Source organism: Coregonus lavaretus (assembly GCF_964263955.1).
Source record: "Coregonus lavaretus genome assembly, chromosome: 22".
Lineage (NCBI taxonomy): Eukaryota > Metazoa > Chordata > Actinopteri > Salmoniformes > Salmonidae > Coregonus > Coregonus lavaretus.
The window spans coordinates 9,183,383-9,211,214 of record NC_140009.1 but is presented as its reverse complement, the minus strand read 5'-3'; the positions used below and the strand labels follow the sequence as shown (position 1 = coordinate 9,211,214).

The 27,832-nt window shown below is 41.2% G+C and overlaps 1 protein-coding gene across 1 annotated transcript; it reads left to right on the top strand.

Annotated features, from left to right (window-relative positions):
- Positions 1-3,562: 3,562 nt before the first annotated feature.
- Positions 3,563-27,087, top strand: LOC311149493 (scavenger receptor cysteine-rich type 1 protein M130; the record flags this gene model as incomplete). The annotated part of the gene is made up of 18 exons (XM_084186682.1): positions 3,563-3,620; positions 7,247-7,558; positions 7,910-8,023; positions 9,547-9,753; positions 11,979-12,194; positions 12,502-12,810; positions 13,505-13,825; positions 14,030-14,344; positions 14,541-14,870; positions 14,989-15,303; positions 15,742-16,038; positions 16,674-16,949; positions 17,086-17,385; positions 17,885-18,019; positions 20,270-20,383; positions 25,289-25,453; positions 25,703-25,874; positions 26,204-27,087. 17 exons carry the CDS (start codon positions 3,563-3,565, stop codon positions 25,870-25,872), a joined length of 3,954 nt encoding a protein of 1,317 aa, XP_084042808.1. The 3' UTR covers positions 25,873-25,874; positions 26,204-27,087.
- Between the last annotated feature and the right edge of the window lie 745 nt (positions 27,088-27,832).

Sequence of the window (27,832 nt, the reverse complement as noted above, 5' to 3'; positions counted from 1 at the left end):
GCACTGCTTTGCTTTATCTTGGCCAGGTCGCAGTTGTAAATGAGAACTTGTTCTCAACTGGTTTACCTGGGTAAATAAAGGTGAAATAAAATAAATAAATAAATAAAATAAAAAAATGGGATGGGATGGGATGGGAGGTTGGGGGTGGAGGCATGTTGGCTGGGTGGGGTTGGGTGGATGGGATGGGATGGGAGGTTGGGGGTGGAGGCATGCTGGCTTGGTGGGGTTGGGTGAATGGGGTGGGATGGGATGGGAGGTTGGGGGTGGAGGCATGTTGTCTGGGTGGGGTTGGGTGAATAGGATGGGATGGGAGGTTGGGGGTGGAGGCATGCTGGCTGGGTGGGGTTGGGTGAATGGGGTGGGATGGGATGGGAGGTTGGGGGTGGAGGCATGTTGTCTGGGTGGGGTTGGGTGAATAGGATGGGATGGGAGGTTGGGGGTGGAGGCATGCTGGCTGGGTGGGGTTGGGTGAATGGGATGGGATGGGAGGTTGGTGGAGACATGTTGGCTGGGTGGATGGGAGGTTGGGGTTGAGTAAATGGGATGGGAGGTTGGTGGTGGAGCCATGTTGGCTGGGTGGGGTTGGGTGGATGGGGTTGAGTAAATGGGATGGGAGGTTGGGGTTGGGTGAATGGGATGGGAGGTTGGGGCTGGGTAAATGGGATGGGAGGTTGGGGTTGGTAAATGGGATGGGAGGTTGGTGGAGTCATGTTGGCTGGGTGGATGGGAGGATGGGGTTGAGTAAATGGGATGGGAGGTTGGTGGTGGAGCCATGTTGGCTGGGTGGGGTTGGGTGGATGGGATAGGAGGTTGGGGTTGGGTAAATGGGATAGGAGGTTGTGGTTGGGTGAATGGGATGTGGGATGTGGGAGGTTGGGGTTGGGTGAATGGGATGGGATGTTGGGGTTGGGTGGATGGGATGGGAGGTTGGGGCTGGGTAAATGGGATGGGAGTTTGGGTGAATGAGATAGGAGGTTGGGTAAATGGGATGGGAGGTTGGGGGTGGAGGCATGTTGGCTGGGTGGGGTTGGGGAAATGGGATAGGAGGTTGGTGGAGGCCCACTTCTTCTTTATTTTTTTCTACTGTACATATTGAATGTATTATCACTTCAACTTCATAATATGATCAAAATGATTTGTAGTAATGTACAGCAGGTAGCCTAGTGGTTAAGAGTGTTGGGCCAGTAACCGCAAGGTTGTTGGTTTGAAGCTTCAAGTTCCTTGGTGTCCACATCACCAACAAACTATCATGGTCCAAACACACCAAGACAGTCGTGAAGAGGGCACGACAAAGCCTATTCCCCCTCAGGAGACTGAAAAGATTTGGCATGGGTCCTCAGATCCTCAAAAGGTTCTACATCTGCACCATCGAGAGCATCTTGACTGGTTGCATCACCGCCTGGTATGGCAACTGCTCGGCCTCCGACCTCAAGGCACTACAGAGGGTAGTGTGAACGGCCCAGTACATCACTGGGGCCAAGTTTCCTGCCATCCAGGACCTCTATACCAGGCGGAAGGCCCTAAAAATTATCAATGACTCCAGCCACCCTAGTCATAGACTGTTCTCTCTGCAACCGCACGGCAAGCGGTACCGGAGCGCCATGTCTAGGTCCAAAAGGCTTCTTAACAGCTTCTACCCCCAAGCCATAAGACTCCTGAACAGCTAATCATGGCTAACCGGACTATTTGCATTGCCCCCCCTCCCCACCCCAACCCCCTCTTTTACGCTGCTGCTACTCTGTTTATTATTTATGCATAGTCACTTTAACTCTACCCACATGTACATATTACCTCAATTACCTCGACTAACCGGTGCCCCCGCACATTGACTCTGTACTGGTACCCCGTGTATATAACCTCCCTACTGTTATTTTAATTTACTGCTGCTCTTTAATTATTTGCTATTTTTATTTTCTCTTAAACTGCATTGTTGGTTATGGGCGTGTAAGTAAGCATTTCACTGTAATGTCTACACCTGTTGTATTCGGCGCATGTGGCAAATAAAATTCGATTTGATTTGATTTGAATCCCTGAGCCGGCAAGGTGGAAAAATCTGTCGTTCTGCCCTTGAGCAAGTCAGTTAACACCCAACAACAACTGCTCCCCAGGCGCAGCGGACGTCGATTAAGGCAGCCCCCCCCCCCTCACCTCTCTGATTCAGAGGGGTCGGGTTAAATGTAGAAGATGCATTCAGTTGTGAAACTGACTAGGTATCAGTTTGTATTGTTTTCTCTGGGAAATAATGTATTGAATATATATGAACAGAATATGACTTGATGTTAATTTAAATGTTGTACCTGTAACCCCCCCCCCCCCCCCCCCCACAAAGAAATGACAAAACATGTTTTAAAAATTGCCACAAAAAAAGGTACACTTGGATGACTGATAGGACTACTCTTAATCTGATGAGGTTTCTTTGGAAAGGGAGAATTTCCCCTTCTACACATATAGAAGAACAGTGTGCACTACTGAAAATGCCTCTGCAAAAGGTGATGAGGTTTATAAAAGTGGCCCTACCCTTTTCTCTTCTGAGATGGTAGGAGATAACTGCATCTTTCTCATAAGCAGGCAGACCACATTGCCACAGATCACTCAACCTTTACACTTAGCTGGCATATCTCTTATCTGAGCCACAGCCACAGCCTGCCGTAATGACATCTAGCTGAGGGCCTCAGATTAGTTTTTTTGCTCATGGAAAACATAGTTGTTCAAGTTAAACTAATTTATATTTTACCATGTTGAAATGTGCCATTTAATACCTTACATGTAAAAATATATATATATATATATATATTTTGGTGTCACATACACCAGATAGGTCCAGTGAAATGTGTTGTTTTACAGGGTCAGCCATAGTAGCCTTGCTCAAGGGCACATCGTCAGATTTCTCACCTTGTCGGCATCGGGTACTGGAACGCAGCGACCTTTCAGTTACTGGCCCAATTCTCTATCCGCTAGGCTACCTGCTGCCCTGTTGCTTTCAAAAAGTGTGTTTACATTCATTTAGGTTAATATTAGTTTCATTTGGTGTTCATATCTGTTCTTCACATGTAATCAAAAAAATAATAATCTTAAAACATATGAAACTTGATAATAACATCTACTCTTGTAGTTATTTTAACAGTTGTCAGCACTATGTGACAATAATGCATGTACCTTTACTGTAAATATATCAACCCTGCTAAACTACATCTTACTTTGCTGTAACAGTATCATGAAATACTGATTTATATGACCACAAGAAAACCATGGTTTAGGCTGTAACATTTATCTAAGTGAGGATGGCTACTTTGTGTCAAGGCAAGGCCTCTTCATTTACAGTAAAACAGAACTTTATCTGTCAATTTAAAATAATTCTGTAAAATATAACATAGCTTTATCAAAGTGTGTAATTTCCTAAACTCTGAATACAGTAATGTAACAAATAGTGGGATTATTGGAGCTGAATTATGTTTTCTAGGTGTGGTGACAAAGATGACCTGTGTTCATAGTTGAAGGAAATGCCCTCCTTTATAAACCAAGGTCGTTTTTCTTTGCCTCATTTTTTTGTCCTGTTGTGACTATGTGGTTCCTCGTGCTTCTCTTGCATGCATCATCCCCACACCTGTCCTCCACTCAAGGCAAGTAGAAACTTTGATTAATAATGGAAGTCAATAGGATATTAAATGTACTTTATATAAGGGATATGTAGCCTTCTTGGAGTGCGCTATAGACAATATAACTGAAACATTTTCCTTCCATGCATTTACAGTTCTGGACAAATATATTGGTACCCTTGCACTTTTCTTAAACAATTTCCTATTTCTTCTAAATTAAGTTGAAATTGAAAAAAACTTTTGGTCTCCACACATTGTTATTGAATTTTCAACGTTGCAGAACAAACTTAAGTTAGCATTTTTTAATGTAGAAAATAAAAACAGATGGCATGGGCACAATTATTAGCACCCAAGAGCTAATGCTTTTTCTAATACTAGTTGTATAGCCTTTGGCTGTGATAACTGCTGACAAACACTTTTTGTAGCCATCAATGAGCTTGCTACTCCTATCTGCTGGAACATTGGCCCGCTCTTCAGCTGCAAACTGCTCCAATTCTACAATATTTGAGGGGTGCCGTCCACCAACTGCTGTTTTCAGAACTCGCTATAGGTTTTCGTTGGGATTCAGATCTGGACTCAATGCTGGCCACTCTAGAACAAAGTTTCTTTTTGAACCATTCCTGGGTGCTTTTTGATGTGTGTTTGGAGTCGTTGTCCTGCTGGAAGACCCACCACCTTTGATGGAGACCCAGTTTTTGGACACTGGGTTGAACATTGGACTCCAAAACACATTGATAATCTACAGATTTCATGATGCCTTGCCCCCAGTACCAGAGGCAGCAAAGCAACCCCTCAGCATGATCAAACTTCCCCCATGTTTGATTGTAGGGAGTGGATGTTATTTTCTTTGAATGCTCCATTAAGTTGATATACATAGGAATATCCCACTGCTGAAAGAGACACAAGAAACCACAATTGAACTCACATTAACAAGCCTTAATCCTGGGGGAAATGTTCTGTGGACAGATTAAACAAAATCAGAGCTCTTTGGCAATACAAACCAGCGCTATGTTTACTGACGACCAAATTAAGCATTCAAAGAAAATAACACCCTGCCGACAAACAAACATGGGGGAGGTTCGATAACGCTGTGGGGTTGCTTTGCTGCCTCTGGTACTGGGGACCTTGAATTTGTGCAAGACCTCATGAAATCTGTAGATCATCTAGGTGTTTTGAAATCCAATGTTCAACCCAGTGTCCAAAAACTGGGTCTCCATCCAAGGTTGTGGGTCTTCCAGCAGGACAACGACTCCAAACACACATCAAAAAGCACCCAGGAATGGTAAAAAAAAAAACGCTGGACTGTTCTGGAGTGGCCAGTGTTAAATTCAGGACCTCGTTTCCCAGAGCCTTCGTAGTGTTAAGATCATCGTTAGAACCTTCTTACGATGTATCTTTAGTAGCCGAGGTGTTTCCCAAAGCCTTCGTTAGTAACGTGGTCCTTAAAAACCTTTGTGCATCTACTAGTGCTCCAGACCATTCGTACAGCAGCCAAAGTGCATCGCTAGATGCTTTTTTTGCCCTTCTGCATCACTTTATTCAAAGAAGATCTCCGCTAAACATAGAATCAAGATGTTTAGGCAATCTGTCTGACTGTGACTGCCAATAATTTCAGAACAAAGTTGACTACAAATACAAAGTTGCTAAAGTATTTGCAATTGTTACAATTAAGTAAAGGATCAAATGATGCATCAAATGAAAAATGAGATGACGGCATTAAAAGATACATAGGCCACATGGGCCTATATAGGCTATTTCAATCATATTTAAATAAATGTAATGTTCAATCAATTGAACTATATTTTGCGACTAGTCTACTGTCTGAAATGTTTGCCTCAATGTGTTTCATGATGTGTGACAACATGTGTGCAATGATGTGCCCGGTCTGTGATTTAATGCATTATTATTGGGGAAGCATAATAAGCCGTCTCAATAGTCTATTTGCAGCCATAGGTGGTAATATCTCTCTAGGGTCAATTTCACTACTTTTCAACCTAATTTTCAATATCTCCAGCACAACACCAGGTTCTACAAACAGTGAGTGTACAAAACATTAGGAACACCTTCTTAATTTTGAGTTGCACCGCCCTTTTGCCATCAGAACAGCCTAAATTCGTTGCGGCATGGACTCTATAAGGTGTCAAAAGCGTTCATTTTACATTTAAATAATTTAGCAGATGCTCTTATCCAGAGCAACTTACAGTTAGTGAGTGCATACATTTTCATACTGGCCCCCCGTGGGAATCGAACCCACAACCCTGGCATTGCAAGCACCATGCTCTACCAACTGAGCTACACGGGTTCCACAGGGATGCTGGCCCATGTTGACTCCATTGCTTTCCACAGTTGTATCAAGTTGGCTGGATGTCCTTTGGGTGGTGGGCCATTCTTGAAACACAAGGGAAACTGTTGAGCGTGAAAAACCCAGCAGCGTTGCAGTTGTTGACACAATTAGCTAATTGCTTAAATTTTCTCCATGACAACAAAATAGGTTCTGCAATGTTGAAAATCCAATAACAATATGTGGAGACCAAAAGTTGTTTTTCAATTTCAACTTATTTTAGAAAAATAAATTAAGAAAAGTGCAAGGGTGCCAATATATTTGGCCATAACTGAATTATTTCTATAAGATGTCAACACTAGAAGTAAATTGTCCCCCATTACATACAGTATCCCTTGATAGGCCTACAATGTATTTGTTAAATATAGATAATACAGATGTGTCTGCATTAGGCCTAGTTCTAAATTAGTAAATCAATTATTTTGTATGATTTCTAAACTTATGTTATTAATATTTATTGAATTATTGTCCTAGATTTTGGTACAAAAGCTAGTTTTTTTTGGTTAATATTAACCTGTTCTAGATGCTTTTAACAAGCAATCAAACAAGCAATTTTGTCTTTTGAAGAATTAAAAAAGAAAAACTACTGTAGAACTACCTCTATCTTATCAGATTATGAATCTATGAATATTGTGGTGCCATATTCAGGGAGTTTTTAAAATGCTATCACATTCATAAAGTGGGGCTAACATTTTTTGATAATTTCCCAACCATTAAATAGCTAGTAAATTAGGATTTCACTCCGATATTTCCCCAATTATATTTTAGTCATTTTTGCAGACGCTCTTATCCAGAGCGACTTATAGTAGTGAGTTCATAAATTTTCCACATGGGAATAGAACCCACAACCCTGGCATTGCAGCCACCATGCTCTACCAACTGAGCTACACAGGAATTACAGTAACTAAATAGCAGACCTGGGTTCAAATACCATTTCAAGTAGCTCAATTACTTTAAAATACATTTCAAAGTAAGTATTCAGTTGAATATTGGAATATACTTTGGAAATAGACTTGGAAAGTATTGGCATGTATTTGAATACAAATACAAATACACTGACTCAAATACATTCCCCTGCATTTAACCTAGGTATTTAAAAAAAGTATTTGAAATAAGTATTTGAAAATACTTTCAAATATTATCTCAAAATATTTTCAAATACTTCCAATAGAAGTAGTTGATTTGGTCCTCATTATTAAAACATACTCAAATACACAGAAAATAAATATTTAAATAAAAAAAGATCATCAACACACATGCATTTGAACACAGATCTGGTTAATAGTATAATATCTATTTTACTGTGCAGTGGAAAACAGGTTGATCCTGCAGGGTGGGGATGGTCCATGCGAGGGCTATGTTGAAATCTTCCATGGTGGGATATGGGGTATTGTTGGTGACCAGAAATGGCACAAGAACAATGAGAATGTAATCTGCAAGAGCATCGGCTGTGGGACATCCAATGGCTCCAAAGATATCATATTGAAAAAGGTTAATCTTACCACATGGATGAACGAGTTGGAATGCAATGGAAATGAGCCGTATCTATGGAAATGCAGTTTTCCAGGGTGGAACATAAGTTCCTATACCAAGGATACAGTAAAAAAAATCACATGTTCGGGTAAGTGTACTTTTAAGTTATTTACATGTTCTGTTGTGTATTGGTAATTCTATCAGGTTGGATATTTTACTACATGTTAATTGCTGGCTAACACTGACACCTCAATATTTTATTTGTCACAACAGCCAATGCCGATATGGTATACCCAATGCCGATATTTAAAAAGTCATGTTACTAACTTTGATATTTAGCAAAAATACTTTTTACATCATCTGATTGTCAACTCAAATATTGAAAAATATGGATTTTATTTTGTGTTGTACAGTATTTGCATTAAGTTAAAAACAAAATGAAGCATTTGAATTACATTTTGAGCCTCACAAGTCTTTTTTTATTTTTTATTATCGTCAGATAAGATTCATCTTGCGCTTGAGAGTTTGCCTGGGTTTAGATGTGCTGGAACTCTCAGATACCAGAAAATCTCAAAGGTCAACGAAACGGGCTACTTTTGTGATCCGAAATGGGGTAAGAGCTACATCTTACCTTCACTTAACTAACTCTGTCACAAGTAAACTAGAACTACTGATTTTAACATTACCATTACCCTACTGTACATGAAATGTTAATTAGACATGTTAATCTAATCATGTTAGCTAATGTTTGAGTTATAAAATTACGATTTAACAAATAGGCTACTTTACAATATGGGACCCATGTAATTTTTTGTTAATATAAAGTCTAATTACACTTTATATCATTTGATAACAATTATATTTCATTAGAACTTACTGTATATGCTTAGTTAGGTGCAAGCAATCACCATCCACATTTTCTTTTAGGTAGTGAATAGCAAAACTAGAAATGTGTCAATTATCCAAGTAGTTTCATTTGAAGATATTTCTTCTCCTTTATTTATACAATGTATTTCAAGAAGTATGGCTAGACTGTACAAGCGGTGAAAACAATCCTTTTGTGATGGTTGTAACATAGGTAAAATTGTATTTAATCTTCTTGGGGTTGGGGGCACCCTGGAGTTCGGACACCCCCCCTCCCAGATAGCATATGAACACATCATAAGCAATGGCAAAATGTATAGAATTGCAGGAAATCAGCTTCGGGCACAAAAATTGGTCCAAATCCTCCTTCTTCTCAATTTTCAAACAGAAATGGGGTGTGCCTTTGGTGGTTCATCAATGTGTCATTCTGGTCATGCACGCCGCAACCAACATAGCTAGTTCATTAGCTAAGCTAGCCACTTGTAGCTAGCCAGTAACTCCTCCAGTATGTGTTGACTTCATTTCACAGGATTTGTTTGGAATGGTGTGGGCATACCCCAACAACAGAATGGTGTGGCTGTATACCGGTCATTAAAAATATTAATGCGAGTTGGCCAGCTCATCCTCTATGAGGAAATAGCAAGCATTTTTTTTTTGGGGGGGGGGGGGGGGGGGGGGGGCTTTCTCCAATTTATGATTTGGCCACAAATATGAGTATAGGAGTCCACAACATTATTTGGGTATGAGTTAAAAGAATATTAACTTTTTGAAATGAGATTTTCACTGGTCAGTTACTTTAAAACGGCATCATTTTAACTCAGCCTCATGGCAATATGTGTATGTACAGGAGCAGGAAATTAGCTTTAAAAACTGCAAAAATATTCTCTCATCCTCATTCGAAAATGTGAAGAATAGCATAAGAATAGCATCATGAAACTGCACATTTTCCTATCCATTTATCCTGTGTTTTCAAAATATACACCTCAAAATACCCCTCCATGAACCCCTCAAAAGTACCCCTCCATGTAACCCTCAAAATACCCATCCATATACCCCTCAAAATATCCCTCCATGTACCCCTCAAAATACCCTCAAGAGAGTCATTGTAAGTCATTTCAAACTGTGTAGAGTTGCAGAAAATGCTTTTAAATTGTCAAAACAAATTCCGGGGAGATACCCGGGACCCCCGTCCACTGTTCATCTCCCCCAATATCTACACCACGTTTTCGCCCTTGGGTCATAACACATGTCTGTTCTTTACCTCTGGTTCAGATAAACGGCAGGCTGACCTTGTGTGTGAACATCTCAAATGTGGCAAATCTAAGCGTCTCCCAGCAGCCGGAATGTTCTCACAAAAGGCAAAAACTGGCGACCTCAAACATTTGCAGTGCAGCAGCGATGAGCATATGAAACATATCTGGCAATGTCTAACCAAGGATGTAGAGATGTGTACAGAACGTATCGCCGTGATTTGCTCAGGCAAGTATTTCACATTCACCTCACCACATTCACTGGTAACAGTCATTGATCTTACAATCACTATTTTATGCTGTAATCACAATTTTTTCATATAACTCTCACGCTGTATGTGTGATGCATTAAGGTGCTTTAGTGGCTAACTGTTTGCAGATTTCACCCTTCACTTTTGGGGTTACATTTTACATTTACATTTTAGTCATTTAGCAGATGCTCTTATCCAGAGCGACTTACATTATTGAGTGCATACATTATTTATTTATTTATTTATTTATTTTTATTTATTTTTTATTTATTTTTTATTTTATTTTTAAGTAGTAGATTGCTAATTAGCAAAAATGCTAAAGTTGTCTGTGATGAGATTCAAACTCACAACCATTGGGTTGCTAGATGTTCACGTTATACGCCTTCCCATCCACCCTGACCAACCACCCTACTTTCATTTTTGTGTTAAGTAGCCATCTGTCTTATACCAAATGTAACCTACCATACTAATTTGTGTATTCCGGATTTACTTTTACTATGTTACGTCTAGTCTATGAGACCAGGCTGAGTGGAACTGTATATACAGTTAGTGGAGGTCTTAGTGGAACTGTATGTTATTGGTGGCCCTGCTCTGCTGCTGCCTATCAGCACACAGCACCATCAGTGAACATAAGATGAAGATACAGGTAACGGCCAAAGTAAAGGAAACCCTTGAGTAAATGAGGGATACAAAGTATATTGAAAGCAGGTGCTTCCACACAGTTGTGGTTCCTGAGTTAATTAAGCAATTAACCTCCCATCATGATTAGGGTCATGGATAAAACCATGGCTATGCCCCCCATAGGATGACAATGCCCCCATCCACAGGGCACGAGTGGTTTGATGAGCATGAAAACAATGTAAACCATATGCCATGGCTGTTCTGGAGCGGCGCCTGAGACAGCGTTTTCCACCACCATCATCAAAACACCACATGATGGAATTTCTCATGGAAGAGTGGTGTCGCAGCACTCCAATAGAGTTACAGACACTTGTAGAATCTATGCCAAGGTGCATTGAAGCTGTTCTGGCTCGTGGAGGCCCAACGCCCTGTTAAGACACTTTATGTTGGTGTTTTCTTGTTTTGGGCAGTTACCTCTATCTTATCACACAATACTGCTGACCACACCTATACAAGGGGTGCCAATTTGACACTGTGGAAATGTGTTAAGGTTCTAGATGGCATCCAAGATGTTGCTGTGAATATTTTCTTGTAAGGCGCATATTTTAAGATTAAATAGGGGGTGCTTATATTTGTCCTGTTTCAGTGCATGTACAAGTGGGTAACCTGTACGATTGTGAGGTGTGAAATGGAAATGTGTTTTTTGCATATCCCAACTCCCCCTGAGACAGCCAAGGAGAGTGGGGTTGCAGCCAGGGATCAGCCATTATTGACGGCGACCCGCAAGGAGCAATTAGTGTGACATATCCAATACGAATGTATTGGACATTTGAACAGGTGGTGGGTGACCAACTGCCCTATCATGTCCAACTGTTAGGTCAGTCCTGGACCATCAGAACACATAGTTTAAGATGTGCATGCATCTATCCACTGGCTTCCAGTCGAAGCTCGCATCCACTCCAAGACCATGGTGCTTGCCTATGGAGCAGCAAGGGGATCTGCCCCTCCCTACCTTCAGGCTATGCTCAAACCTTACACCCCAACCCGAGCACTCCGTTCTGCCACCTCTGGTCTCTTGGCCCTCCCATCTTCCGAAAGCACCTGAAACCCTACCTCTTCAAAGAGTATCTTAAATAATCTGCCTCCTCACCTCGACCCACCCCCCACATTTAAAAATAATAATAATAATAAACGTAATAATAATTCTGAACCAACACTTGCACTTGACCCCCCCCCCCCCCCCCCACCCTCCTCATTTCTAGCTCTGACTTTGCTGATAACTACTTTATTGAGGAAAAGTGTACTTACTATGATTGTGATGTGTGGTTGTCTCACCTAGGTATCTTAAGATGAATGCACTAACTGTAAGTCACTCTGGATAAGAGCATCTGCTAAATGACTCAAATGTCAATGTATATGTATCAAAGTTCCGTTTTTGGTATCTGCCTGTGCACTATGATTACCTTCTGATATTACTAATTTAATAACATATACTGTCTATGTCAACTCATTTTATAAAAGTGGAACATTTACTGTTACCTTTGAGGTGAAATTACAAAAACGTATGATTTATGTCAAACAGATCATCACAACTTTCGTCTACAAGGTGGAAGCAATGTCTGTTCTGGAGAGTTGGAAGTGGATGATGACGATGGGTTTTGGAAACCTGTATGCCAAAGCCAATACAAGCTGAACGAATCAATCGATGATCTGTGCTCACACATGCGGTGTGGCACCAATAATAGTCAGGAACGCATGGTCTGTGATGGTTCCAAAAACATCTCACTAGATTGTAAAGGTAAAGCTCTCCGAGAGGTCAATTTTTCATTTGTTGAGACAGTTCACAGTGTTCTCTGGGCAAAACTCACAAATGTTCTAAGGTTTTGAATCATGAGCAAAGCTTTAAAAAGGCAATCTTAAAAAGAGAAAATAATATCAGAGTAAAATGTATTTATTGCATTTGTTTAATTTATACGATGTCCAAATACTGTATGTTTTGAGAAGAAAAAAAAGATGGTTGCGCCTTGTCTAAAGCAATGTGCATGAGAAAAAGCTAAGAATAACTTTCTATGAGTTTTTGAGAATTATTGCTCAATGTGTTTCAGACGAAGTCAACGTATCCCTGTTGAAAGATGACCGAAGTGTCAGTCATTGTTTTGGGTCAGTACACTTCAACCACTCTGGCACACTGGAGGCTGTGTGTTCTAAGGATTGGGATAAAAATGATGGACAAGTCGTGTGCCGAGAGTTGGGCTGTGGAGAGGTTGTGTCAGTCAGCTTTGGGAGTCAACCCCAGCATGGTAGAATGCATGACCAAGTAGATTGCAAAGGTTCTGAGGCTTCACTGTGGCACTGCCTGGCCAATCACTTAGAGAGCTCAACCCCATGCAAAACAGCCAACGTCATCTGCTCAGGTACTATACATTACACAACACAGGAAACTCGAGAGCAGTAGGATTGTTTTCAGTATTGTTTATAGAATTACAACGATATGAAAAATATGTGGAAAACTATTACCAGTGTTTTGATCATTTCAAATGCCATTTCTAAAGAAGTAGATTTTTGGTTTATAATCTTCAAAAGGCAATCGCACATCTGAGTCATCTTTGTTGCAGGTGCCATGGTAACAGCCGAATAAGATGAGACAAAATAAGAAATCCGCACCCTGCTCTTGCTAGTATCACTGCTCTTGCTAGTATCACTGCTCTTGATAATATCACTGCTCTTGATAGTATCACTGCTCTTGATAGTATCACTGCTCTTGATAGTGTCGCTGCTCTTGATAGTATCACTGCTCTTGATAGTATCACTGCTCTTGATAGTATCACCGCTCTTGCTAGTATCGCTGCTCTTACTATTATCACTGCTCTTTATTAAGCTTTATGTAGTGGCCTCAAGGCCCTCAAAGAGCAGTGATACTATCAAGAGCAGTGATACTATCAAGAGCAGTGACACAATCAAGAGCAGTGTGCGGGTTTCTTCTTCTTTCTCATTGGTTTATAATCTTCACATTTTTTGCATGTATAATGTGCTAAATTGTAGGTTTATTAATACTTAGAATAATATAAATTGTTTTTCATACTCTTTTCCCCTGACATTGTTCTCCAGGTTGTGTGAAAGTGCGTTTGTCAGATGGCCCTGGAAGGTGTGCTGGAAGAGTAGAGATTCAGTATGAAGGAAAGTGGAAGAGCGTCGGTGAAAGCAACTGGAAGGAGGAAAACTCAAAAGTGATGTGCAAAGAACTGAAATGTGGTGATGCTGTGGCTGCTCCTGGTACTGATTCCTTCATTCAAGGAAAGAGTCCAGTAATGGACATTGAAGTGACCTGTGTTAGTGGCTCGACATCTATCTCTAGCTGTATCAAGCCAACCAACAAACTGCAACAACAACTACAACAACAGGAGAAAAATAAGATGTTAATCTGCCAAGGTATCTGTCATTTTCCTTCTCGTACACATGAAATAGATACAACAAATATATGCATATTAAACTTTACAGTTTGTCATGTCAAGTTAGTTTACCCAAATAGAACCATTTGCTGCTTTAATGCTGCAGTTGAATATGGTTTGTTTAGGATTACATGTGTTTTACTGATGTGTGGACCCTTTCCCTGCCTTTCTTCTGATTGTTTAGAGCGTCGGGTGGTGTTCCTGATGGGGGACTCTGCCTGCTCTGGCAAGGTGGGCATAGAGGAAGCTGGGAAGAGTTACTGGCTGTCTGGGTCCAACGACACTTGGGATCGTCAAACTGCCACAGTGGTGTGTCAAGAGATGGACTGTGGGAATGCTATCTCAATTAACTTTGAATCCACTAGCGTTGTTAATGCTAGTGGAACCACTGATTTGTGGAAATACTCGTACAAATGCCTGCCAACGAACAAATCCCTTTTTCATTGCGAGCGGAGTGAACGTCTGTCGAACCACAGTATAGCCTCTGTCGTCTGCTCAGGTACACAGCATTCTATTGACAAAACATTGTACATCCCGTTCCTCTCTCTCTCTCTCTATTTCTAATGATTGATTATTTTATTTTTCAAAGGAGAATAACTGTATATGATGATACAGGTGATGGAAATAATTTGATAATAATTATAATAGTAGGTCTTCATGGTGTTCCTCCTGATATCTCTGCTTTGCCCTGACAGGTAGTAAAACAGTAAGCCTGAAAGATGACGCTGGAGGTGAGGGGAAATGCTGGGGAAAGGTGGATGTGTGCCTCAACGGAATGTGTGGAGGTGTTTGTGAGGATGCCTGGACGGAGCATAAGTCCAACATGTTGTGTAAAGCCTTCCATTGTGGATCAGCCATCTATCCTCTGTCCTACCTGAAGACAAAATCACCGTCAGCTGATTACAAAATCATTATTGGCAGTGTGCACAGTACCCAGCAGACAACTAACATCAGTCAGTGCAACATGGTCAAAATTGCTGATGGGTCTTACTGTCAGAACAAGCCAGCCTATGTTGTTTGCTCAGGTAATATCATGTAGCAGTCCCTGTTTTCCATTAAATCCTTATTTTTATGTAATATTATTCTCACATTATTTTGCTGATGCATGATCATTTTTCATTTGATGTGATTATTCCAATGCAGGAAGTGTCAAGGCCAGGCTAATGTATCATAGAGATAGATGCTCAGGCAACGTACAGATGTTCTACCAAGGAATCTGGCGCCCTGTCTGTGAGACTGCCCTCCAGAACCAAGATGTCCAAAACACTATCTGCAGAGAGCAGGGTTGTGGACACGCTGTCAAACCTCTCTCGTTCTTTGGCCCTTCACCTGCAAGCAGTGATGCTGTTGTGTCAGGCCTCAGCTGTAGTGCAAACAGCAGTTCTTCGGCAGAGTGTGGAGTTACACTTACTCAGACCAACAACAAACTATGTCCCTTCGGTGGTCTCCAATGCTCTGGTATTTTGTTCATTTCTATGCTTTTAACACCGGAGTCAAAATGAGAGAATATATTGTTTAAAGTGTATAATAATAGCTATATATTTTTTTATATTCCCAATTTCCATATGAAAGTCATTATGTACACAATAACTAGTTTGTCTTTTGTAAAAAGTATAGTTTGGGGCCCTTGCATTCTTAACACTGTATTTGCCATCCGAATACGTATTTGCCTGAGGGTTTCCTAATTTAGCTGATGTACTTACCCAGAGAGATTTGAGGTAAGTGCCTTGCTCAAGGGTAAATCCACAGATTTTTCAACTAGTTGGTTCAGGGATTTGAACCAGCAACCTTTCAGTTACTGGCCCAACGCTCTTAACTGCTAGGTTACCTGCTGCACGTTCGTTGCTGTGTGTTTAACTTGGTCTAACCTTCACTGTGCCTTGTGTTATTTCACAGAATGGAGGAGAATGGTGTTGAAGCTAGGGAAAGGGGCTTGTGAGGGGCAAGTGTTTGTGTACAGTGGAGCACACGGCTGGGCTGTCAGCAGCGATGGTTGGACTGAGACAGAGAGCAAGGTGTTGTGCACAGACCTGGGCTGTGGAGCCTACATAAACCATACAACTATGGAGAATGCAGAGAATCATGATCTCTGGTGGGGGAAGAAGTACAGCTGTAAAGGCAAGAACAGCATCTGGGACTGTGAACTAAACGACGGGCCCTCTCAAAACCAGCCGCTCTTCGTAAAGTGCCGCGGTGAGATAGTGATAAAATAATTAAATTGTACAAGACAAGTAATTCCAAATACTCTCACTGATAATGGTGTGATTTTTGCCACCGCATATCTTTAATGGTTGATCATCAAAATCCAAAATGACAACATTAGTCGCTGTCCTATAGAAACATATACATAATGAGCCTTAGACCCCACGTGATATCCTATGAACACAATATCTATGAACACAGGGGCGATGTCCCAATTATCTCCCCTTCATTCCAAAGTACGCACTTGTTCACTCCCCTTCACTGATTTGAAAGGAAAAGACTGAAACTCCTACCATGGAGTAGGGAGATATGATTGGGACGTACGTAATACATGGACACAGCCCTTAGACGTGGTATATTGGCCATATACCACAAACCCCCAAGGTGCCTTATTGCTATTATAAACTGGCTACCAACACAATTAGAGCAGCAAAAATAAATGTTTTGTCATACCCGTGGTATACGGTCTGATATACCACGGCTTTCAACCAATCAGCATTCAGGGCTCGAACCACCCAGTTTATAATACCAAATAAATGTTGTGGTATTTAAGTTGCCAAGATAATTGATGTTACTGCTGAAGGACTGAGGCGCTTATGTATTCTTACACCTATGTTTCCCCATAGATATTCTCACAGCAAGCCTGGGAGATCCAGGTAAATGCTCTGGGCAGGTGATGTTAAATCACCTGCCAGTGTGTTATGATAACTGGGATGACAGTCACTCCAAAATAGCATGTCAAGAGCAGGAGTGTAGCAACAGAATCTCATCCGAAGAAACCAACAAAGGACGTCGATCTGATGGATATTTTGTCAGCTGCAGCGGCTCAGAGTCCAATCTTGGCCAGTGCAAAACAACGAAAGGAAAGTGTGGTAGAGGATTGGTTTCTGTGTCGTGTGCAGGTAAGAGTTAAATACTAACTTTGAAGACGTGTACATGACAAGCGGTAACTAATCGTGTGGTTAATACAGTAGTGATGTTTCCATAACAGAGGTTAGCAGTGCAGTAAGTGGTGCAACTTCATCATTTATTTTTCAGGTGCTGTGAAATTCAATTCAACTCAGAAATGCGGAGGGAGAATTAAGATACTTTATCGAGGGACCTGGGAGTCGGCATGTCTACAGAGTTTGTCTTCAAAGGAAGCTGAATTCCTTTGCGAGAAGCTGAACTGTAGCATTCCTTTGGGTTTTAAACTGGATCTGTTTGAACAGTCAGATGAGGAAAAAGGACTAAAAACACCAGAGACATCTCTCCAATGCTCCTCTGACAATACAGATTTACAGCACTGCATCCTCAAGGAGAAGCGTTGTGAAAAACCTGGTGTAATATACTGTGAAGGTACTACAATGATCACACCACCATTAGTTGTTCAAAGTGCTAATTTCCAATGTTTCAGGTTGTAAGTATATAGCCTTGCTACTGTTATTTTACCGCTGCTCTTTAATTATTTGTGATTTGTGATTTTTTTAGTTTTTACTTATCTATTCTTTACTTAACACTTATTTTTCTTAAAACTGCATTGTTGGTTAAGGGCTTGTAAGTAAGCATTTCACTATAAGGTCTACACCTGTTGTATTCGGTGCATGTGTCAAATAACAATTGATTTGATTTGATTTGAAGTAGCTTGTGGGAGGTAACCTTGTTTTCAGATATGTTGATAACTGTAGGGGTCTATCTAGCTATAGAATGGCAAAGATGTCTCTCACTCTTCAGAATTGCTTTTATCATCTTAGTAAAACTCAAGACACTCTTTTCCTAAAATCTAAGATGGACAAAATGTGTACGGTCTATGTCTTAAGTTATAATATTTCTCCCCAATCACTTAATATGATTTCAGGTTATCAAGTCGAAAACCCCATTGCTCCGATCCCCATCAACTTGTATGTTGGTCTTTCCCTCGGAGTGTTGTCTCTGGTCATGGTCGCTGCCCTCTGTCTCTTCCTACGAAGACGCTTTGTAACCAGGTTCAAAGGTAAGTGTCATTTCAACAGCTGATAATAATACTGTAGGGATTTACCAACTAAAGCCACTTACAGTACAATAGCCAAATTGAAGCACACCTTTGTAATAATTTGTGTATCTGTGTAGCTCTGTCACAATTAGGAAATTATCCTAAAGTGGTATCGATCCTAAACCATAGATATAAAACCAATCTTTGTATCTGTGCCATTATAGCGTCTGTGATGGCATGGGCAGCGCCATTGAGGCTATCTCCATTTTAAAGTAGTCAATTTTCTTCTTCTTCATTGGCTGATTGATCCCAATTCATAGGAATCCCCAAACAGTTGACTACTTTAAAATAGTGGAAGCCCTCAATGACAATGTCCATGCTAAAATGGGTTATATCCGTGATGAGTCCTCTTGCGAAAGTATTCACTCCCCTTGGCAGTTTTCATATTTTGTTGCCTTACAACCTGGAATGAAAATTGATTTTTTTTGGGGGGGTTGTATCATTTGATTTATACAACATGCCTACCACTTTGAAGATGCAAAATATTTTTTGGGGTGAAACGAACAAGAAATAAGACAAAAAAAACAGAACTTGAGTGTGCATAACTATTCACCCCCCCAAAGTCAATACTTTGTAGAGCCACCTTTTGCAGCAATTACAGCTGCAGGTCTCTTGGGGAATGTCTCTATAAGCTTGGCACATCTAGCCACTGGGATTTTTGCCCATTCTTCAAGGCAAAACTGCTCCAGCTCCTTCAAGTTGGATGGGTTCCGCTGGTGTACAGCAATCTTTAAGTCATACCACAGATTCTCAATTGGATTGAGGTCTGAGCTTTGACTAGGCAATTCCAAGACATTTAAATCTTTCCCTTTAAACCACTTCAGTGTTTCTTTAGCAGTATGCTTAGGGTAATTGTCCTGCTGGAAGGTGAACCTCCGTCCCAGTCTCAAATCTCTGGAAGATTGAAACAGGTTTCCCTCAAGAATTTCCCTGTATTTATCGCCATCCATCATTTCTTCAATTCTGACCAGTTTCCCAGTCCCTGCCGATGAAAAACATCCCCACAGCATAATGCTGCCACCACCATGCTTCACTGTGGGGATGGTGTTCTTGGGGTGATGAGAGGTGTTGGGTCTGCTTCAGACATAGCATTTTCCTTGATGGCCAAAAAGCTCAATTTTAGCCTCATCTGACCAGAGTACCTTCTTCCATATGTTTGGGGAGTCTCCCACATGCATTTTGGCGAACACCAAACATGTTTGCTTATTTTTTTCTTTAAGCAACAGCTTTTTTCTGGCCACTTTTCCGTAAAGCCCAGCTCTGTGGAGTGTACGGCTTAAAGTGGTCCTATGGACAGATACTCCAATCTCCGCTGTGGAGCTTTGCAGCTCCTTCAGGGTTATCTTTGGTCACTTTGTTGCCTCTCTGATTAATGCCCTCCTTGCCTGGTCCGTGAATTTTGGTGGGCGGCCCTCTCTTGACAGGTTTGTTGTGGTGCCATATTCTTTCAATTTTTTCATAATGGATTTAATGGCGCTCTGTAGGATGTTCAAAGTTTCAGATTTTTTTTTATAACCCAACCCTGATCTGTACTTCTCCACAACTTTGTCCCTGACCTGTTTGTAGAGCTCCTTGGTCTTCATGGTGCCGCTTGCTTGGTGGTGCCCCTTGCGTAGTGGTGTTGTAGACTCTGGGGCCTTTCAGAACAGGTGTATATATACTGAGATCATGTGACAGATGGTGTGACACTTAGATTGCACACAGGTGGACTTTATTTAACTAATTATGTGACTTCTGAAGGTAATTGGTTGCACCAGATCTTATTTAGGGGCTTCATAGCAAAGGGGGTGAATACATATGCACTCACCACTTTTCCATTATTTATTTTTAGCATTTTTTGAAACAAGTAATTTTTTTCATTTTGCTTCAGCAATTTTGACTATTTTGTGTATGTCCATGACATGAAATCCACAAAAAATCCATTTAAATTACAGGTTGTAATGGAACAAAATAGGAAAAACGCCAAGGGGGATGAATACTTTTGCAAGGCACTGTATCTCTATGTCCTAAACACATTACAAATGCATTTGTACAATTGTGCCACCACTGGAGGGCAGTCAGTGAGCACTTTAACAGCATGTTCTACACTAGAAACATCAAGTGACATTGAATTAAATGTTATGGAATATGTGAAAACATTTAGATATGTTCTTAATATGTATGCTTTGGAGAGACACTGATGTTTTGATTAGTATAATATTCTGAATCCAGCGAGATTCTCAATGAGAAAAGAGTCTGCTTTTGAGAGTGGAGACTATGAGGACGTAGAGACCAGCGAAAATGAACAGTTTGGACCAATGGAAATGAGAGATTTGAATCGCCATGGTGAGTTCCATCCTTTTTTGTTAAAACAACTCCACAGCATGACATCCATTAAATTATCAGAAGTGTAATTAATAAACTATATATATACATTACAGGTCAAACGTTTTAGAACACCTACTCATTCCAGGGTTTTTCTTTATTTTTACAATTTTTTACATTGTAGAATAATAGTGAAGACAACAAAACTATGAAATAACAGAAATGGAATCATGTAGTAACCGAAAAAGTGTTAAACAAATCAAAATATATTTCATATTTGAGATTCTTCAAAGTAGCCACCCTTTGCCTTGATGATAGCTTTGCACACTCTTGGCATTCTCTCAACCAGCTTCACATGGAATGCTTTTCCAACAGTCTTGAAGGAGTTCCCACATGCTGAGCACTTGTTGGCTGCTTTTCCTTCAATCTGCAGTCCAACTCATCCCAAACCATCTCAATTGGGTTGAGGTTGGGTGATTGTGGAGGCCAGGTCATCTGATGCAGCACTCCATCACTTTTTGGTAAATAGCCCTTACACAGCCTGGAAGTGTGTTGGGAAATTGTCCTGTTGACAAATAAATGATAGTCACTCTAAGCGCAAACCAGATGGGATGGCGAATCGCTGCAGAATGCTGTGGTAGCCATGCTGGTTAAGTGTGCCTTGAATTCTAAATAAATCACAGACAGTGCCACCAGCAAAGCACCATCACACATCCTCCTCCATGCTTCACGGTGGGAGCCAAACATGCGTTCACCTACTCTGCGTCTCACAAAGACACGGCGGTTTGAACCAAAAATCTCAAATTGGGACTCATCAGACCAAAGGACAGAATTTCACTGGTCTAATGTCCATTGCTCGTGTTTCCATCGGCTCAAGCAAGTCTCTTCTTATTATTGGTGTCCTTTGGTAGGGGTTTCTTTACAGAAATTTGACTTGAAGGCCTGATTCACGCAGTCTCCTCTGAACAGTTGATGTTGAGATGTGTCTGTTACTTGAACTCTGTGAAGCATTTATTTGGGCTGCAATTTCTGAGGTGCAGTTAACTCTAATGAACTTATCCTCTGCAGCAGAGGTAACTCTGGGTCTTCCTTTCCTGTGGCGGTCCTCATGACAGCCAGTTTCATTATAGTTCTTGATGGTTTTTGCGACTGCCCTTGAAGAAACGTTCAAAGTTCTTGAAATTCTCGGGATTGACTGACCTTCACGTCTTAAAGTAATGATGGACTGTCAATTCTCTTTGCTTATTTGAGCTGTTCTTGCCATAATATGGACTTGGTCATTTACCAAATAGGGCTATCTTCTGTATACCACCCCTACCTTGTCACAACACAACTGATTGGCTCAAATGCAATTTCACAAATTAACTTTTAAGAAGGCACGCCTGTTAATTGAAATGCATTCCAGGTGACTACCTCATAAAGCTGGTTGAGAGAATGCCAAGAGTGTGCAAAGCTGTCATCACGGCAAAGGGTGGCTATCTGAAGAATCTCAAATATAAAATATATTTTGATTTGTTTAACACTTTTTTGCTTACTACATGATTCCATATGCGTTATTTCATAGTTTTGATGTAGTCATTATTATTCTACAATGTAAAAAATAGAAAAAATAAAGAAAAACCCTTGAATGAGTAAGTGTGTCCAAACCTTTGACTGGTAGTATATATATATATATATATACACTGCTCAAAAAAATAAAGGGAACACTTAAACAACACAATGTAACTCCAAGTCAATCACACTTCTGTGAAATCAAACTGTCCAATTAGGAAGCAACACTGATTGACAATAAATGTCACATGCTGTTGTGCAAATGGAATAGACAACAGGTGGAAATTATAGGCAATTAGCAAGACACCCCCAATAAAGGAGTGGTTCTGCAGGTGGTGACCACAGACCACTTCTCAGTTCCTATGCTTCCTGGCTGATGTTTTTGTCACTTTTGAATGCTGGCGGTGCTTTCACTCTAGTGGTAGCATGAGACGGAGTCTACAACCCACACAAGTGGCTCATGTAGTGCACTTCATCCAGGATGGCACATCAATGCGAGCTGTGGCAAGAAGGTTTGCTGTGTCTGTCAGCGTAGTGTCCAGAGCATGGAGGCGCTACCAGGAGACAGGCCAGTACATCAGGAGAGTTGGAGGAGGCCGTAGGAGGGCAACAACCCAGCAGCAGGACCGCTACCTCCGCCTTTGTGCAAGGAGGAGCAGGAGGAGCACTGCCAGAGCCCTGCAAAATGACCTCCAGCAGGCCACAAATGTGCATGTGTCTGCTCAAACGGTCAGAAACAGACTCCATGAGGGTGGTATGAGGGCCCGACGTCCACAGGTGGGGGTTGTGCTTACAGCCCAGCACCGTGCAGGACGTTTGGCATTTGCCAGAGAACACCAAGATTGGCAAATTCGCCACTGGCGCCCTGTGCTCTTCACAGATGAAAGCAGGTTCACACTGAGCACATGTGACAGACGAGACAGAGTCTGGAGACGCCATGGAGAACGTTCTGCTGCCTGCAACATCCTCCAGCATGACCGGTTTGGCGGTGGGTCAGTCATGGTGTGGGGTGGCATTTCTTTGCGGGGCCTTCATGTGCTTGCCAGAGGTAGCCTGACTGCCATTAGGTACCGAGATGAGATCCTCAGACCCCTTGTGAGACCATATGCTGGTGCGGTTGGCCCTGGGTTCCTCCTAATGCAAGACAATGCTAGACCTCATGTGGCTGGAGTGTGTCAGCAGTTCCTGCAAGAGGAAGGCATTGATGCGATGGACTGGCCCGCCCGTTCCCCAGACCTGAATCCAATTGAGCACATCTGGGACATCGTGTCTCGCTCCATCCACCAACGCCGCGTTGCACCACAGACTGTCCAGGAGTTGGCGGATGCTTTAGTCCAGGTCTGCGAGGAGTTCCCTCAGGAGACCATCCGCCACCTCATCAGGAGCATGCCCAGGCATTGTAGGGAGGTCATACAGGCACGTGGAGGCCACACACACTACTGAGCCTCATTTTGACTTGTTTTAAGGACATTACATCAAAGTTGGATCAGCCTGTAGTGTGGTTTTCCACTTTAATTTTGAGGGTGACTCCAAATCCAGACCTCCATGGCTTGATAAATTTGATTTCCATTGATAATTTTTGTGTGATTTTGTTGTCAGCACATTCAACTATGTAAAGAAAAAAGTATTTAATAAGATTATTTCATTCATTCAGATCTAGGATGTTTTATTTTAGTGTTCCCTTTATTTTTTTGAGCAGTGTATATATATATATATCAACGAAAAAATTATATAGTATTTATATTCAGACCCCTTGACTTTTTCCACATTTTGTTATGTTGCAGCGTTATTCTAAAATGGATTAAATGAAAAACGTTCCTCAGCAATCTACACACGATACCCCATAATGACAAAGCATAGAAATGTTTGCTAATTTATTAAAATTAAAAAACAGAAATACCTTAATTACATAAGTATTCAGACCCTTTGCTATGAGACGCGAAATTGAGCTCAGGTGCATCCTGTTTCCATTGATCATCCTTGAGATTTTTCTACATCTTGATTGGAGTCCACCTGTGGTAAATTCAGTTCACTGGACATGATTTAGAAAGGCACACACCCGTCTATATAAGGTCCCACAGCTGACAGTGCATGCCAGAGCATGCAAAAACCAAAAGCTCCGGGACAGGATTGTGTCGAGGCACAGATCTGGGGAAGGGTATCAAAACCTTTCTGCAGCATTGAAGATCCCCAAGAACACCGTGGCCTCCATCATTCTTAAATGGAAGAAGCTTGGAACAACCAAGAATCTTCATAGAGCTGGCCGCCCGGCCAAACTGAGCAATCAGGGGAGAAGGGCCTTGGTCAGGAGGTGACCAAGAACCCGATGGTCACACTGACAGAGCTCTAGAGTTCCACTGTGGAGATGGGAGAACCTTCCAGAAGGACAACCATCTCTGCAGCACTCCACCAATCAGGCCTTTATGCTAGAGTGGCCAGACGGAAGCCACTCCTCAGTAAAGGCACATGACAACCCACTTGGAGTTTGCCAAAAGGCATCTAAAGACTCAGACCATGAGAAACAAGATTATCTGGTCTGATGAAACCAAGATTGAACTCTTTGGCCTGAATGCCAAGCGTCACGTCTGGAGGAAACCTGGCACCATCCCTACGGTGAAGCAAAGTGGTGGCAGCATCATGCTGTGGGTATGTTTTTCAGCCACAGGGACTGGGAGACTAGCCAGGATCGCAGGAAAGATGAACGGAGCAAAGTACAGAGAGATCCTTGATGAAAACCTGCTCAGGACCTCAGACTGGGGTGAAGGTTCACCTTCCAACAGGACAAAGATCCTAATCACACAGCCAGGACAACGCAGGAGTGGCTTCGGGACAAGTCTCTGAATGTCCTTGAGTGGCCCAGTCAGAGCCCGGACCTCGAACATCTCTGGAGAGACCTTAAAGTAGCTCTGCAGTGACGCTCCCCATCCAACTTGACAGGCTTGAGAGGATCTGCAGAGAAGAATGGGAGAAACTCCCCAAATACAGGTGTGCCAAGCTTGTAGCGTCATACCCAAGAAGACTCGAGGCTGTAATCGCTGCCAAAGGTGCTTCAACAAAGTACTGAGTAAAGGGTCTGAATAATTATGTAAATGTAATATTTCAGTTTTGTATTTTTTTTAACATTTGCTAAAAAAAAAGAAAAAACGTTTTTGCTTTGTAATTATGGGGTAACAATTTAATCCGTTTTATAATAAGGCTGTAACGTAACAAAATGTGGAAAAAATCAAGGGGTCTGAATACTTTCCGAAGGCACTGTAGATGACAGAAGGGATAACTACTTTAATGATAAGGGGGGGATCACTGTAGCTGTCCTAGTATAATGAAGTGCCTTGTTGCTGTATCATCACATCCCTCTCTGTATTGCTGTTCCTACAGGATCAGTGATTGACGGAGACAAGGAGAATGGCCGGCGAAGTGCTGCGTCATCCCTGTCCTACGATGACATTGCTGAGGTGGAGAACGTCCCAGCTCAACCCTTATCCAGTGGAGGAGATGGAACCAGTAGTCCAGGCCCAGGGGCTGGACCTGCTGCTACCCACGGTAATATAAAGGCCCAGCTCAGTTATATACGTACGTACCTGAATGTGTTGTGTCTTTGGTCCTGTGTGGCTCAGCCGTCAGAGAATGGCACTTACAACGCTGAGGGTCTTGGGTTTGTTTCCCGCTGGGGCCACCCATACGAAAAATGTATGCACGCATGACTGCAAGTCGCTTCGGATAAAAAGCGTCTGTTAAATAGCTTATATTATATTATTCTTTATGTGCTGCTCTGTACTAAATGTTTTACAGAACATGTTACCTACGAGGTGGAGGAAGATCAACAGGAGAGCTACGATGATGTGGTGTCGATGATCACGCCAGCTGAGACCAGAGAGGAGATTGCAGAGGTCCATGAGAGACCCAAGCCCAAGGGCCTGGAGATCCATGATGACGAGGATTACCTGGAGCCTGATGGCTAGAAGTGAGCAACATAGAGTCTTGACATGATCTGTTGTCAAACAGAACTATGGGAGGGGATTATGGTGTTTTGATGATATGGTTGATTATATGGTTGATTATATGGTTTATATTGGCTCTATGCATCATTCTCATGCATGATAGAAATAACTGTTTCTACTTTATGAAGGAATTAGCTAGTAATTTGTCACTTTCATCATGTCATGTAAAATTACTACTGTATGGTTTATTGAATTTGACAAAAAACACATGATACCACATCAAATGTCTTCTGAAGGGTATTAAAGACACCCAGTCTGTCTCTCAATTTCAGTATGTCTCATTGGTCTTTAGGGTCCCAAAGTTGGAGGGGAAAAGCTGACTGCGTAAGAACTTCAAATTCCTTCATCTTCTGTCCACATATAATATCTGTGTTTCCTTTTCATATATACAATTATTTGAATTTCTTGACTTTTTTTGGTCTCTAACATTTGATATTGCTTTTTTAGAAATATGTTTTGATTAGTTTGTTGTGCCATGGCCTGTAAAGCAGAACTGATTGACACAGACCAGAATCAATAGTGTCTGTCTCACCGCAACACATGTATTCATGAAACATGTTGAAATGTGGTAGTTCCTTCCATGAAGACCTGCATAATTAACTGATTTTACTGTATGCATCAAAACTCATAGCCAACAGCTGTTTTTAAATATTTTTTTATTGTACAAAAAAACGTAAACTACTTTTACCATTTGTAAATGTAACATTTTAAACATTTGTCTTTTTAATTGCAACAAAATCATCTAGTTTGTATTCTTATCTTCAACTTATGAAATACATTTTTCTGATCTTACATCAATAATAAAAAACTGTTTTCCTTTAGAAGTTTTTTGATGTTAAGGTTTATAAAGTATTAAAGGAGTAGTTTAGAGCTTGTCTGTCTTTATTCGTTTAAACATGTTCGTTTAGTGTTTTGTTTTATCTATGAAATCATGTTTGGGATTTGGTGATTGGAATTTAAGAATATTATCAACAGGGAAAAAAAGAAAACATCCAGTGTAAAGTTAAAATCAGTCGACTTAAACTTGAAATTTAAAAAAATATATAGATGATGATGAGATGTATAAAATATATAATTAAGAATACTGGCCCTGATTATGTGATTAAAGTGTCCGATTGTTTTTATTATGTAATTCACTTCTGATGAAAAAGAAAATATACTGCTTTAATAATGTGTACTGTGCTGTCAGTATTGTGTTGTTTTGTAATGAGATCCAATTATTGGCTTTATTGATCCTGTCGTCTTTATACAACATTTCACATTATGAAATTATTCAAATGATGGTAATTATATATGTTGTATAATGGTCTTTCCTGTATATTTTGAAGGTTTACAATGCTCCAAAAACATTACAATTTAGAGAAGTGAAAACAGTGAAGGGACATGCACGTACTGTAGGCAATATTTGACAACACCGTGAAAAAGGACAATAAATGAATCTTAGTTAGATTGTAATATTATCTACTGTAAACGCGGACTGACTGGACACAGGATCAGGTGCTCAAGACACAGGATATTGCTTTGGTGCTGTGTATTAAACTGTATGTTTTTAAACATGTATAGTTTGATATACAGCATAAAAAGCCATTTACCACATTCTCTCAGGCAAACTATTCTGTGACACACAGCCTGTTACACCTACAAAAAAAGATCCCCATGCCCAGCTATGGTGTTTCTTATGAGAAGACTGATATATGTTGTCCCTTTACGGGAGACGCATACAGTACAACAGCATCCCGTGACCATGGGTGTGTCAACCTTCAGAGCTTTACATGTGTTGCCAGGAGTTATTCAGTGCCCATTGAGGTCCCAGGACTGAGGATATACCCAGCGGGACTCATTTGTAAGTGGTGGTTCTAGTGTTATATGTAAACATCACACCCAGCCTCCCACTCTAGCAGGGGGCTCTTGTAAGGGTAGG